The sequence below is a fragment of the Suncus etruscus genome, chromosome 3, assembly GCF_024139225.1.
Source record: "Suncus etruscus isolate mSunEtr1 chromosome 3, mSunEtr1.pri.cur, whole genome shotgun sequence".
Classification (NCBI taxonomy): Eukaryota; Metazoa; Chordata; class Mammalia; order Eulipotyphla; family Soricidae; genus Suncus; species Suncus etruscus.
This window is the reverse complement of record NC_064850.1, coordinates 107,221,098-107,236,716: the sequence shown is the minus strand read 5'-3', so window position 1 is coordinate 107,236,716 and position 15,619 is coordinate 107,221,098. Positions and strand designations below refer to the sequence as shown.

General features: G+C 35.0%; 2 protein-coding genes across 3 annotated transcripts in view; one reads left to right on the top strand and one right to left on the bottom strand.

Annotated features, from left to right (window-relative positions):
• Positions 1-15,619, top strand: part of GUCY1A1 (guanylate cyclase 1 soluble subunit alpha 1) — an 825,102-nt gene that overhangs the window by 476,392 nt on the left and 333,091 nt on the right. The window lies entirely within an intron of this gene.
• The window catches only part of MAP9 (microtubule associated protein 9), a 34,081-nt gene that overhangs the window by 5,873 nt on the left and 12,589 nt on the right, over positions 1-15,619 (bottom strand). For both annotated transcript variants that reach the window (XM_049769614.1, XM_049769615.1), the window contains exons 6-13: positions 9,890-9,983; positions 8,849-9,096; positions 6,708-6,778; positions 4,668-4,836; positions 3,390-3,479; positions 1,026-1,187; positions 760-905; positions 460-592 (exon numbers count right to left, since the gene is read on the bottom strand). In XM_049769614.1, the coding sequence (XP_049625571.1) occupies positions 460-592; positions 760-905; positions 1,026-1,187; positions 3,390-3,479; positions 4,668-4,836; positions 6,708-6,778; positions 8,849-9,096; positions 9,890-9,983 (1,113 nt within the window). The remainder of the gene's footprint in view (positions 1-459; positions 593-759; positions 906-1,025; positions 1,188-3,389; positions 3,480-4,667; positions 4,837-6,707; positions 6,779-8,848; positions 9,097-9,889; positions 9,984-15,619) is intronic.

The following is a 15,619-nucleotide window of genomic DNA, read 5'->3' as shown; positions in this document are numbered from 1 at the left end:
AAGTTAAACAGAAGTTCTCTTTTTACTTAACAAAATAATAAAAGTCATAAAAGACTAATAAATATCATACCTGAAAATAAAATTATATTCTGAAGAGAGCTGGAGAGACAATACTGTGGGTATTGTACACCACCAACCCTAAGAACTTCTGGTTGTGCCCCCCAAAAAGATAAAAAAAAAGCAACAACAAAAATTACATTTTCATTCCATGTGAGGACTTATTGAAAAAAGGACATCATAAACTGAAGTTTTAGTTCTGAATGTCTTAGGAAATAGAAGCATCATTAAGAAAGATGAGTAACTCAAAACTGTTTGTCCAAGGAGAATGAATTCAACATGGCAGCTTCTAAGTAGCAATGATCAGGAGGCATGGGGCAAATAAAACTGAAATAAAAGACAGGAAAATCACAAAAGAAAACATTAAAAGGCACAAGTGCTGAATTAATAAACAATACCTACCAGCCATTTTTCATATTGATCTACAGCTTGTTTATCTTTATCTTTTTTCTCAGCTTTTTTCAGTACTTCCTTTTTTTTCTCATTTATTTTTTCCTTCTCTTTTTCCTTGAAAAAAGCTTCCTTTTTTTCAGTCCTGTGTAATATAAAACATTGAGAAGCTAAAGGATAATCGATACTAAAGATTGCCTAATATTTCACCACAATAAGAATAAGAATAAGATTCAGTAATAGATTTCAAGTAAATGAAAGTTTGGCGAACTTAGTACTGTACCAAAATCTGTATTCATCATTTTGAATTACCATTTCTCAAAAGCAGTTAAATTGTCTTTCCTTTTCTCAGCAACTGTTTCCTGCTCTTTCAGTTTTTTTGCTCTTTCATACTCCTTCTCCTTTTTAGTCTTCTCCTTGAGATATTCCAACTTTTTCTCCTTCCATTTTTCAAAAGCCTGAAAAAGTTCAGAATTGTAGTTAGTGTGACTTATAAACATATTAAGATGAAGTTAATCACCAATTTTGACCTCAAATACTGAAAATCAGGGAAGAAAACTATTCAAGCTCATGAATACTTGTAGGGCTTCTCCTTTCCTTGCAGCATTTTCTTCTTCAGTTTTCTTTTTGTTTTTTTCCTCAAGTCGTTTTTGGGCTGCTATTTTCTTTGCTTCCTTTTCTTTCATAGCTTTCCAAGCTTCAAATGATGCCAAAGCTTCCTCTCTCTTAGCAGCTCTTTTCTAATTTGGAAAAATAGTAATTTTATATGTTTAATATTAATATTAATAGTTTAATATGTATGTATAAATGAATAGACAGATTACTTGCATTTATTAACTCCTTGATATTTATCATATAGAGATTTCAAATTGTGATGCTGAAATTTTACAAAAGTACAAACCAGAGGTTCCCAAATCTATTTCACAGGCTTTCCTCTTTCCAAAAAAAAAAAAAAATACTCCCACACCTAGTCCTCATCAAATCTACCCTTTTAAGCAAAGTTAAAGCACCATTAACTGTATGGACACCTCACAAAATTGGTCCTGTGCACCCCAAGTTAAAGTAATACTGATAAATTCTGGTCTAGCTGAATTTATAAAATGAAATGTCATAAGAATAATGTACTGCATTAAAAATATGTTTCTGAACGTTTTTATCTTAAATATGATTAACTATTATTCAGAAGAAAGTCAACTTTTGGGGAGGAGAGAGAAGTACACTACACAAATATCAAAACTGACTTAATAGGCTGGCTGGCACTTTAAATTTGTTCACGATAATTATTTTAGTAAAAAAAATAGACAAGGCTTATAGTGTCAGAATATATTACAGTCTTCGTTTTAAATTCTAACTACATCAATGCTACAAAATGATGAATACTTAGATTTTGTTACAGTACTGTTGGTAAAACTTTTATTTATTTGAAATCAATTACTGCATCTTATTCTTATTGTGGTGATATATTAGGCAATCATTAGTACTGATTATCCTCTAACTTCTCAGTGTTTTATATTAAATAGGAATTAAAAAAGGAAGCTTGATATTATTACAACATAAAACACATCAAGGATATGTAGCACTAGTGAATGGGGGTATTGTTTATGACTGAAACCCAACTACAAACATGTTTGTAATCATAGCGCTTAAATAAATATTTATTAAAAAATATTAAAAATGTATGCTGGTCTGAAAAATACAAGAGGACATAGCTACTGCTTATGGAGACAATTCTTAAAAGAATACATGATACTACTACTTCACCCAATGGTAAAGATCAAATGAGAAGAGGACTCTCTCTGTCCTAGCAATGATACCCCAGAGATGGAGACATGTCTTGGCTCAGAGACACAAGGTGAGCAGGGAGGCACCATATGACACCATAGGACATCTGGGAAGGGGTCTCTTTCTAGAGCTATTCTTGCATTTGGTATTGAATAGTACAATGAAGGGACCCCAACTCCTCAGGTCTTTTGTTTTAGAAAAGGGGGAAAAATGAGCAGGAATCAGAAAAAAAGAGAGACAGAAAGACAGAAGAGTGTGAAAAGAAAGCCAAGTTTCAGTCAATAAGAAAGAAGGACTGCCGGTAAGAGCAAGGTGAAAGGTTGGTGTTGAGATGCAGGTAAAATCTGTGACAGAAAACAAGCAACTCAAGGTTAATGGATGAAGGGCTTTGATATTCTTTTGTTGTTTACTGCTGTCCTTGGGGTCAGAGTCTTAACATGACAGTATTGCAGTTGAGGGGGGATGTGCATGTGGTATAGATTAAAACCCATGATTCAAGCAACAGAAGTTAATAATCAGTAGAAACAAAGCTATTCTATATATTACAAACCAAGAGCCTTTTTTAACATGTTAAAAGTTTACATCTTTATATCAAACTGAAAATGTGCAAAGTACCAGAGAAATAAAGAAACCGATTCTTTTATATAGCTATTTTGTTAGAAAACAACACAACTAGGGGCCGGAGAAATAACACAGCGGCGTTTGCCTTGCAAGCAGCTGACCCAGGACCTAAGGTGGTTGGTTCGAATCCCGGCATCCCATATGGTCCCCCGTGCCTGCCAGGAGCTATTTTTGAGCAGAGAGCCAGGAGTAACCCTGAGCATAGCCGGGTGTGGCCCAAAAAACAAAAATCAAAATCAAAAACAAAACAAAACAAAATCACAACTATATTAACTATTCAAGTATTTTACATGAGAATCTAGAATAGCTCTGGGGAGGTGGATCGAAGGGCCAGGAGGACAAGCTTTCCATAAAGGAGTAGCAACAAGCTACTCCTACATCAAGCTCTTCGACCACATGGTTCTCAGAGGGCAAACAGGGGTAGGTCCTGAGGGGGAGAAACCTCAAGCTCCACAGGTAAGACCCCAACCACTACCACTCCAAAAAGTAAAAGGAAAAACAAAGTCTAGAATATACTTCACTTTTTAGTCTCAGAGTACCTGTTCATTTTGGATCCTTAAGTTTTCACTTTCAATTCTTTTAATTCTGTGCCTCTCATGCAAATACACATTTTTCTTTTCTAGCCACTCCTGTAAAAACAGAATATTATATTCAACATTTTCAAAATGAATTAGAATTTTTATCTAGTTCTAAAATATTTAAGTAAACTTAAAATAAAACACCATTCTATATAAAACAAGTATCACTATTATTTTCCTGATATTCTAATGCCATACATGTTATTTCCTTTTTGGTTGTTTTGTTTAGACTTTTTGAGCTATACCCAGCAGGGCTCAGGAGTTACTCCTGATAGTGCTTGGGGAATTATATTGAATGCCGATTGAATAGGATTGGCAGTGGGCAAAGCAAGCTGTACTATCTCTCTAGCCCCAATAAAATGATATAAATATATAGTGATATAAATATATAATGATTTCTTAATATTAATAACAAATTTCAAACATTGCTATATATATTGACATTTATTTAAAATTCAAATATATAATCCACAGCAAGATCTACAAGTGGGGACCAGTTACACTAGTATATTCTGGGGGGATAAAGGAGGGAGATATGGGATGCATACTGGGAACAGGGGTGGAGGGAGGACATCACTGGTGGTGGAAATGCCCTTGATTCATTGTCACTATGAACGTTGAATATTACTGTGAAATATTTGTAATTTACTTCAGCCACAATAAAAATTAATTTAAAACATTCAAATGTATACTTTTATGACATTCATAATAAGCAAAAAGCCTCTTGAAACAGTGAAAATTAGTAAAACATTTTTCTTTTTTTTTTTTGGCCACAACCAGTAATGCTCAGGTGATACTCCTGGCTATGCTCTCAGAAATTACTTCTGGCTTGGGGGACCATATGGGATGCCAGGGGATCAAACCATGTTCCATCCCAGGCTAGCACGTGCAAGGCAGATGCCTTACAGCTTGTGCCACCGCTCTGGTGCCCAAACATTTTTCTTTTTTAGTCAAATTAAAATTAAAAATATTATTATTCTAAATTTTGTTCATAATAATATTAAATTTAAGAAAAGTATAGAAGTAAAGGCTTACCATTATAATAACTTACCATGGCAAATTTATTTAAAAAATACCTATAATCAATGAAATTTTAGATGTAAACGATTAAAAACCCTATGATAGTTATGGACAATCCCATAAATTAAAGGATTACATCATTTCTGCAGGGAATTCTACCCATGATAAAAAATAACTTGATATATATGAATATTTCTTCCATTTTTCTTGCATACCTACCTGATAAACAGCTGCCCTTATACTATCTGCTTTGTCAGGTTCTAGGTTCTGTTTCTGTGAGGGCTTTTGGTCCAAGACTTTCAAGGTTCCTAGGTAGTGAGAAGAGGTAGTTGCTGACGGAACTTTTCTAATTGCACTCGATTTCTTTGTAAACTCAGATGTCATTAATCTGAAAAGATCCAAAGTAAAATATTATTTATATATATATACAGTGGAAAGAGTCATCAAAATTTGCAACTCATATTTAAATCCTACATTGTATTTAATAATTGCAATTAATTTGAAAATGATGAGTTCTTTTTTAGAAATTAAATTCAACCTAATTTAAATTTTATTAAGTTATATAGCTTTAAAATGACAGTTCTTTTTTTAAATATTTGCAACAGGAACATGTTTAAAATACAGAAATGACATTTCAAGTTCTACATAGATACATTCTAAATAAAGTGTATTTTAAGATTTTCTCAAATCACTTGTTATATAAACGGTTTTAAAGGTAGAAGAAAAAAATGCCTTCCATTCCATGGAATTACAGGAAAATTTCATGCATCATTTAATATGGTAAATATAAGTGATGGCACAGCAACTATATTATTCATCATTAATGTCTTTGGTTGCTTCTTACTACAAGTGTCAAAATACTAATGTAGAAGTTGTATGGTCTGCAAGCCTAATGTATGTTCCAACTTGAAATTTACAGAAAAAAAATTTCCATTTGATTAATGCTATTCTTAATGACAATTTGAAATGGTCAAAAGATTTTAATTAGTATTTGTAAGTTAGAGCTTTATTATCATCAATTTGGATGTAACGTACAAATACCTTTATAAATTTAGTCCTTAAACCACCAAACTTTATGAATATTTTTTGTTTTTTTTTTGGGGGGGGGGCATATCCAGTGATGCTCAGGGGTTACTCCTGGCTAGGCGCTCAGAAATTCCTCCTGGCTTTGGGGACAATATGGGATGCCGGGGGTGGGGGGGGATCAAACCGTGCTCTGTCCTAGGTCAGCCTCATGCAAGGCAAATGCCCTACCACTGCGCTACTGCTCCGGACCCAGGAACCTATTTTTGTCATTGTTTTGGGGCCATATCAGGTGATATTCAGGAGTTCTTCCTGGCTCTGCATTCAGGAATCATTTCCTAGTGGAGCTCAGGAGAATATATAGGGTGCAGAGGATCAAACCCAGGTTGCCTGCATATAAGGCAAATGCCCTACCCACTGAATTATTATTGTACTAGCCCTTAGGAACATTGTTTTTCTTTTGTTAGACATATAACAGAGATTAGAAAGTTATTCAGATTTATTATTACAGTATTTTCCGGCATATAAGATGACTTTTGAAACAAAAAAGAGTCAACCGAAAATCGGGGTCGTCTTATACGCCGACTATATCCCGAAAAATGTTTCAATATGACGCTAAATGAAAATTGTCTGAATATTGCCACAAAACGAATTTTCCAACTCGATCCTGCACCAATCATTGCAAGGCTGCTTGGACCGCCTCTCTAACTCAGCCAATCCAAGCAGGCTTTTTATGCATGCAAATTAGACAATGGACACTGTAAAAAGTCTGCTCAGATTGGCCAGAGTCAGAGAGGAAGTCTATTACAGTATAACCTTTGAATCTTTGCTTGTTGTGATTGGCTCACTGTGGTACATACAGTTGCAGCACAGGAACGTTCTGTCTGATACATAGGCCGAAACCTATGTTTTAACTGCAAAATTAGGGGGTCATCTTACATGCCTGTTCGTCTTATATGCCAGAAAATATGGTACATCATTTTTATGTTTCAGGTTAAACAGGAGAAAAAAGCTTTAACCTAGGAGCTATGTACAGAACTATGAATGCCCAATTAATTTATTTCTATGAATGAATATAATCAACTGAACAGTTTTATTATAAAGTAACAACTCTACTCATATAATAGAAATTAAACAGAAAAAAAGTAACAATAAGTTTTTTCTCTTATTAGTTATATTAAGACCAATTTTGTTGGAATGTAAATCAGATACATGAGGGACACTAGTAACTATTACCTGGCCGTGGCACTGGATGCTCTATTATTAGTTGACTTTTTAGTCTTCATATTTCTGTCTTCAATTTTTTTCTATTAAAATAGAAAAAGCCGAAAATGGGTTAATTCCTGCAACTACCTCATTTAATCTTAGAGGTTAAGTTTCCAGTCATATGAATCTTTTTCCAAATAGTCAAACATTAAGTACAATAATCACTGAGAACTAGTAAATGAATTACCATTAAGAACCTGAGTTCTACCTTTTTATTATAGTTATTTTTTTTTATTTTAAAGCCACACTGTGCTCAAGTACCACTCTTGGTGATGCTTGGGGACCATATGTGGTACTAGGGATCCATCTATGCTTGGATGTATGTAAAGCAAGTGCTCTCTCTCTAAGGCCCATGGAGAGATAGGGCAGAGGAGTGAAGAATCAACAATATAGCCATAAACAAGTGTGACTTAGAAGTGCCAGCATGGGGCTGGAGAGACAGCATGGAGGCAAGGTGTTTGCCTTTCATGCAGAAGGATGGTGGTTCAAATCCCGGCGTCCCATATGGTCCCCCGAGCCTGCCAGGAGCGATTTCTGAGCATAGAGCCAGGAGGAACCCCTGAGCGCTGCTGAATGTGACCCAAAAAAAAAAAAAAAAAAGTGCCAGCATGGCACTGAGGGGCTATTTCAATGGGAGCAGTTAAGAACAAAAGGATCGGGAAATGCTGAAGGACTCAGAAAAGAAAACGCCTGATAAAAAAAATCTGGGGAAAAAGAAAGGAGTGAATTATACTAAAACACAGAGAATGGTGAAGAGAGTGTAGGAATAGGTGGTCTCAAAAGAATCCTGTGGGATCTCTACAAATTAGTTCAGAGTTTCAATTTCATTATTTTGAAGAGAATCAACAGAGATCTCATCTGGAGAATAATTAGATTCAGACTTAAGAAAGGTAACTTAATAGAGAATAATAATAGTGTCCACAAATTACTTGTATATAAATTCTTTTAATACAGAATAACATGCATTATACATTTTCTAATATTCTGTCTATAAACACAAGACTAGCCTTCTTCCTTTTTGAGCTTTTCTCCTTTATACAAAGAAAAAGTGAGAGCAGAGAGCAAACATATTAACACATCTCTAGCTTTGGTATTGTTTCCTCATTAGAGAAGTAGACAAGAACAATACACTTGGAACATGGTAGAATGAAACTTCTTCATAAATTTATTAAAGAGCTAATATTCTTTATTATGAAAGTCCTGCTTAGTCACAACTTTTCAGTTAGTACTGTTGTCTTCCCCAATTATAATACACCTAGCCACCTGCTAACTGAAGCTAGAATAGGTTAAAAACTAAATTTAGGTCTTAAAGAAATAGCACAGAGGTCAAAGGCCTATGCTTTACTGCTAATAACCAGAATTCTATTCCTGGCACTACATCATTCCCCAATCATGCTTGGTGCAGCCAAGGAAGCCCTCAGGCTACCATAGTTGTGACCTGAAAGACCTAAGTAATTAATACTGAGGCCTTGTCCCCTGTGTTGAACCACTGGACTGGTTGGCTGAGAATCATAGGGAGTGGTGTCCCCTCCACTCCAGTACTCTGATGCTTCCAGAATACTAAATTCAAGAGAAATACTAGAAGAACTATGTCATAAATTTTTATAATATAATAGCCCTCCGCTATATTTTTAGTTCAGGAACGGAACACTTAATCTTATTTAGCACAAATGATTCCCATAGTTACAATGTTACTGATAATAATCATATTCATCCATTTAAACAAACATGAAAGTTGAAAAATTGCTTCTTAAAAGAGTCATGAAAATTTTTAAAGTTTAAAAGTCATACTAAAGAAATAACTAAGAACCTCAAAAGCTGTTTAGATAGCTGCATTTTTCAACACAACAATCTACAGAAATATGTATATGTCTCTGTATGCATGTACTTTAGTGGTATATACTTTAGTGATCTCTAAATTATATAATGAACATACCTCAGTTAACTTAAATAAAAATACTGGCTTTTATGACAGTCACTGAAACTTTTTCTAAAGCTACATTTCTGTTGAGTAAAAAACATTTATAGAATAATACCATTATTAAGAGTTTTCTTATAAATTCATAAGTATATAACAAAGTATTAAATATTTGAAAGTTCTGCATAATCACCTTTGGAGATTCTGCGGCATTGGTAGGCAGTAACGTATGCTGAGATTTTGATAGCGATGCATCAACTTTTAAATCTTCGGTTACAATCAGTTCAGTTTTCTCCTTTTCTTCTTCAAAGTCATCAGAAGTCACTTGACTTCCATTAGATTTCTCAAGTGCAATGGTATCATCTTCTATCAAAAATGAATCCTCTTCATTCTCATTTGAGTTCACAGAATGATGATTTTCAGTGTATTCTTCATTTTGATCTATTTTGAGACAGAGGAACAGTGAGTGCTAAATCTCCCTTCTGAATTAATAAGGTGGATAATAATTCATTTGTTATCCACTAAATAATGTCTATAAACCTTTTTATTTATTTATTTTTTTGCAAAAAGTGTGATATCTTTACTAACTCACTGAAACTCACAATTAGCCTATCAGAAGATGTATCTTTTTAGGGGGAGGGAATGGGGTCACAATCAGTAATAATAAAGAGTTACTCCTGGATCTGAATCACTCCTGGTGGGGCTCAGGAGATATGGAATGCCAGGGATCAAACCTAAGTCAGACAAAGCACATAGACTTTTCTCTCCAGTCCCAGGTTCCTCTTCTTATTAGGGATGAATATACATGGCCTGAGAAGTTCCTCTGTTCATGACTTGAATCCAAGTCCATACTAGACTCCTACTACCTACTCACCTACCCACAGTGCTCTACTGTAGACTGCTGGCGCAGCACACACATATTAGAAGGTGATAGTCAGTGACCACTGCCTGTGCCAGAATAGAGATGGATGGCTAGAACCACAGTATTAATTTTCACAACAGCCTAATTACTGAGGAATTACTAGGACTAGGAAAACTTGGGTGCTGAGAGATTATGTTCGGTATCTAAAATAGCAGGAAAATCAGCAAACTGCATGGCTGTAACTTATAAAGGCAAATATATGTCATTCCTGTAAAGACGCAAAATACTATTTCTTTCTGGACAGAACACAAACAGTATTCCAAGTTATAGAGTTCAGAAGTAGATACAGCAATGAGACAGAGATAGAACTACCTTTTAGAGTTACTTTTTCTTCAGGTCCTTGTAAAAGGGAATCTTCAAGAATTTCTTTAAGAGATGATGATGAGGGACTTGTTAACCATGAATCCTGTTAAAAGGAAAAAAGATGCATTTGCTATATTAGTTTACTTCTCCAGAGTTATGGGGGCTAACAATCATGATTAAGACTAATTCATTCCTCTGAACTTTGTACTACTAGGAGCCTACTCCAGAGTTATCAATAGTGTTCATTTGGAGAAAGTGAGGCATTTCCTGGCAAGCCTGGATTGCTAGAGCACAAGAGATATCCTCCTCTCTACTTGTTTAAGCAATCTTCAAAACTCACACTCTACTTAGAATGAAGTCTCCTAAAAAATTAAGACAAATATATAATTTATCTTTCCTTTTAAAAATGTATAAAGACAGCAAATAAAAACCTTTTGTTTAAAACCAATATAGAATTTGGTCAAATAAATGCAATTTTTAAAGCCAAGTAAAAGACTATTAGTGTAAACTTTAGATGGGGAAGTTTAGAGATTCCACTCACTTTAGTTTTTTCCCAAATTATTTCTGAAATGAAATATTTCTTTTTTTAATTTGTAAGTCATTTTTTATTTTTTAATTTAATTTTTTATATAAAATCTTTAAGTACCATGATTACAAGCATGATTGTAGTTGGGTTTCAGTCATAACCCCTCTTCATCAGTGCAACATTCCCACCACCTATTCGAGACAGGCATTCTACTTCTCTCACTCATTAACACTGTCATGCTAGTTGTTAGTGTAGCTATTTCCCTAACTTGACATGAAATATTTATGGAAAGCGATATGGAGGTTTCTTCAAAAACTGGAAATTGAGTTCCCATTCGACCCAGCTATTCCACTCCTAGGGATATACCCTAGGAGCACAAGAATACAATACAAAAACCCCTTCCTCACACTTATATTTATTGCAGCACCATTCACAATAGCCAGGCTCTGGAAACAACCAAGATGCCCTTCAACAGACGAATGGCTAAAGAAACTGTGGTACATATACACAATGGAATATTATGCAGCCGTCAGGAGAGATGAAGTCATGAAATTTTCCTATACATGGATGTACATGGAATCTATCATGCTCAGTGAAATAAGTCAGAGGGAGAGAGAGAGACGCAGAATAGTCTCACTCATCTATGGGTTTTAAGAAAAATAAAAGTCATTTTTGTAACAATCCTCAGAGACAATTAGAGGAGAGCTGGAATACCAGCTCACTCCATGAAGCTCACCACAAGAGTGGTGAGCACAGTTATAGAAATAACTACACTGAGAACTACCATAATCAAGTGAATGAATGAGGGAACTGGAAAGCCTGTCTGGAGTACAGGTGGGGGTGGGGTGGGATGGAGGGAGATTTGGGACTTTGGTGGCGGGAATGTTGCACTGTTGAAGAGGGGTGATCTTTATATGACTGAAACCTTATCACAATCATTTATGTAATCAAGATATTCAAATAAAGAGAAAAAAATTAAAAAAAAGAAATATTGCTGCCTAGACAAAACATTTCTTCACAGAAAGCACTCTAACCTACAAGTGATGGCTATAATGGAAGTTCATATGTTTTACACAAATAATGCTGTTTAATTTTTTCAAGCAATATTTTGTCAAAACATAAAGAAAATTTAATGTTAAAAGCAGTCAATAATAAAAAACATTTTGCAAAGTAGCTGAAGGGTGAAAATTCGGAGTCCTCACGAATAAAAGCATCATTTGACCTTTATAAATCATAAGTTTTTATTTTTTGACATGAAATCATTCCCTCCAGAAAATTCATAGGAGTTGAAAATAAAATTTAGGACTAGGAATCAATAAATTTGGGGAGGAGCCACAAATGCCACATGACCCTCAGTTCTATATAAGAAAAATCCAATCAAAATACTTGCATTACATGGAGAAATACTATACACTGCATGGAAAAGGCAGCAGAGAACCTGTGGGAACCACCAGTGCTAGAATAGGGAAATACTAGGTAGAAATTCAACAGATATGCATGGCAGAGGAAGCAAAACGGGCAAGGTGAGTTCAGTATATTCTCATTATGCTTAAATGTGTTCAGAGGAACATAAAAGAATCAGAAGTCATCAGAGGTTAAGAAACAACATGGCAATTCTTCATGACAGCAAAACTCAAGCAATTAATAGCAACCAACCAAGAGAGCACCCAGAAACAGAAATTAGCAAAGACACTACTGACACAAATGTTACAGGAGATGACAGCACCAACTTTAGATGGTGATGACTTACAAATGCATCTCGTAATTCACAAAAAGATAACAAAGAATAGGTACAGCTCAAAAGGCAGCAGAGAAATTGTAATGGTAAACTAAAATATGATCAACTTTAAAAATGTGAGGTAGTTGGGGCCCAAGTAGTAGCATGGTGGTAGGGGGTTTGCCTTGCATGCACTGATCGAGGACAGGTTTGATCCCTGGCATCCCATTTGGTCCCCTGAGTCAGGAGTTATTTCTGAGTGCAGAGCAAGGAGTAACCCATAATCGCCACCGGGTGTGGCCCAATACCCCCCCCCAAAAAAAAGGTGGAGGTGAGATAGAAAATTTATTAGAGAGGAAAACAACTCTTCTTAGTAAGCAAGTTTGCACATCAAATTTAAAACTCACACAAGCAAATCTCTAATATAGAGCCAAACCCTAGTCCCAACATCATTTTTAAAAGACAAAAGATAAAACAATGGCAATAAATTGCTCCTACATGTCTTTACACTAAAAAGTAAATGTACCAAACACTTGTAAATAGAATAATGCAGATCACCAGATGTTAAATGACAGCAAACTGGGATAACAGAGAATCACTCAAAGAAAAAGAATTCGAAAGAAAAGTAGTATGAAAAGAAATATATGGTATATATACACACAAATTAAAATAAATTATAATGAAAATAAAAGACATCAAAGCAGAGGCACTAAAGCAATGCATGAGGAAAATTTATGATTTTCAATAATGTTATTAGAAAAGTAGGAAGGTGAAATGTCAAATTTTCTAACAAAATAAGCAACCTAAGTGAATGAAATTAAAAGAAAAAAACAGTGAAACAACAAATTAATAACAAAAAATTACCAACTTAAAAGTTGATTCTTTGAAAAGCTTAATAAAATGAGCAATGTCTCATTATGGGATTTAACAAAGCAAAAAAAAAAAAAACAAAAACAATAGACTACACTAGAAATAAAAGATGGAAGCATGACATTCCTTAATGTCACCAGAAGAATAAAGGGCTATTTATGATTATAAATTCAACATCTTAAATGAAACTGACATACTTTGCAACAGACAGAAATTACAAAAATATGAAATCAAATTTGAGTACAAAGACGTATCTCAAAATATCAAATTTAATGTGAAAAGACTTTTCCACAAATAAAATTTCAGGTACAAAGAATTTCAAAAGTAGGGCCAGAAAAATAGTACAGCAAGTAGGGAATTTTTGTCTTGCATGAAGCTAACCCAGGTTCGATTCTCAGCAGCCCATGTAATTTCCCAAGCATCACCAGAAATAAGCCCTGGGTGCAGCAGCAGGAGTTACCACTGAGCACTGCTGGGTGTTGCCAAAAATAACAAAAAAAGTTATTTCTCAAGAATATTCTGTCAATTATGAAAAAAACTTTTTATATCATACAAGCTACACTGTTAGAAAATGAAGGACGGTCACTCCAACTCATGAGTCCCAAACAAAAAAATTATAGATGAATAGTCTTTATAAGTACAGCTGCAGAAGTCAAAGAATAACAAATCAACCAGATTTTTATTCCAGGAATACTATGTTAGTTTAATATATGACTATTTCGCTTATGTATATGTGTGTTTGTCTTCCAATGTTGTGACATCTATGACAGACAGGCAATAGAGGGAGAGTTGCTATGTTAAGGAAGTTCATACAGTATCAAGAAATCTTAAACATAGTTGAATGAGGGAAGAAAAAGACTTCCCAAAAGGTGCAGCTACAGGGCGAGAGCGGGCCAGAGCAATTGTACGTGTAGGGTGTTTGCCTTGTATATGTCCTCCCAGGAAGATAGCAGAGTGCAAGCCAAGTTCAAGTCATGAGTACAAGGTATTGCCCCGAAACTGTAAAAGGTAAAAGTAAAAAACGAAAGGGTGCAGATACAACAGGGAAAGTGGCCAGACAAAAGAGAGAGGTAAGCCCTGAGGAGTTGGCATAAAGAAGATTTGGAGCACATGATGCCTCTTTAATAAGAAAAAAGAGAAAGCTTATGTTCTTAAAAATAAACTGTCTTATATATCCAAAGATTATAAATTAGTTCTACTTTTTTGACATTATATGAAAATGGTTCCAAATTCACCCTATCACACTAGAATAATGCTGAGATTAAAAAAAAAAGTATCCAACAAATCATAATAAAAAGTAAGCATGTTATCATAGCAAATATGATAAAGCAGAAAAATGAGTCAAAGAGGATAAAGTGAAACAACAACAGTGTGTCACTATGTAGAAGGATTGCAGGTAGATATTGCTTTTGATATATCTTTTTTTAAATTATCACATAATTGATAGCAAAAACCATTTAAATGTCATTATCTGCACCTTGTAAGGGTTCATGAATATTGTCTCCTTAAAATTTATGCCCATTCAGGACCTCAGTAAGAATCTGATTTAAAAGTATCTCTTAATAGATACAATAGGTTGATATGAGAACAACTGGATTTAGGGATGTACCTAGATACAAGTGTGGTGTCTTTTTCAGGGACAAGAGGGACAAAGAAAGGGACTAACAGAATGCAGAACAGCAACATGCACTAGAACCTGGAGACTGCTGGTAGAAACTTGACTAAAAGCAAGAAAAGTCCCTCCCTAGAGCCCATAGGTGGAGTACAAGTCACCCACATCTTGATTTTGGATTTCCCACCTCCAGAATAAAGAAAATACATTTCAGTCGTTGTACGTCCTCTAGTTGCAACCACTTATAGCAGCGGTGGTGAACTGAAGTAATAGAATCTTAAATCCTCTTTTCTTTCCAATGTCAGTACAAATTGGAAAATACCACAGTGAAGCCAGATAGAAACATTAGATGGTTTGCTTTCCCATAAAGCTTAAAGACAGCAGATGCAAATCTGTTTTCCAGAGTGTTTAGAAGTCTGCTCAGAATTAAGAGGGATTCTTGGCCTGAATCACAACCCAAAGGAATTCTGCCCAGCCCTTTAATTTACCTCCGTGTGGGAACCAATCCTATGGGGTCTTGCTGAGGCAATAAATAAGAAAATGAAAAGTTTAGTCAGGTACCATCTGGTACCTATACTGCTCAAACCCTTTGTATATAAGGAATATCTTCCCACCCGGGTCTTCTGAAATGTGAGGTGGGAGTTCACTGACCAGTGTAAATAAAGAGAGGTCTGATGCTTAACCTAATAACAATATAAAAAAAAGTCCTGATAAAATTCTTAAGGATTGATTACCTTTTTTTGTTTTGTACTGTTTACTGTTTTGTTTTGGGCCACATCCAGAGATACTGAAAGGTTACTCCTGGGAATGTGCTCAGGGCTCACTCCTGGTGGTGCTTGGGGGACCATATGAGATGCTGGGGACAGAACCCTAGTTGGTCCTGTGTCAGGCAAACACCCTACCCACTGTACTACCACTGTGGCCCTGAAGGATAAACTATATTATCCAGAGGCACAAATTACATAATTTAATCAAACATATAAAACTATAAAAGCTCAAAGTTAAAGAGACACA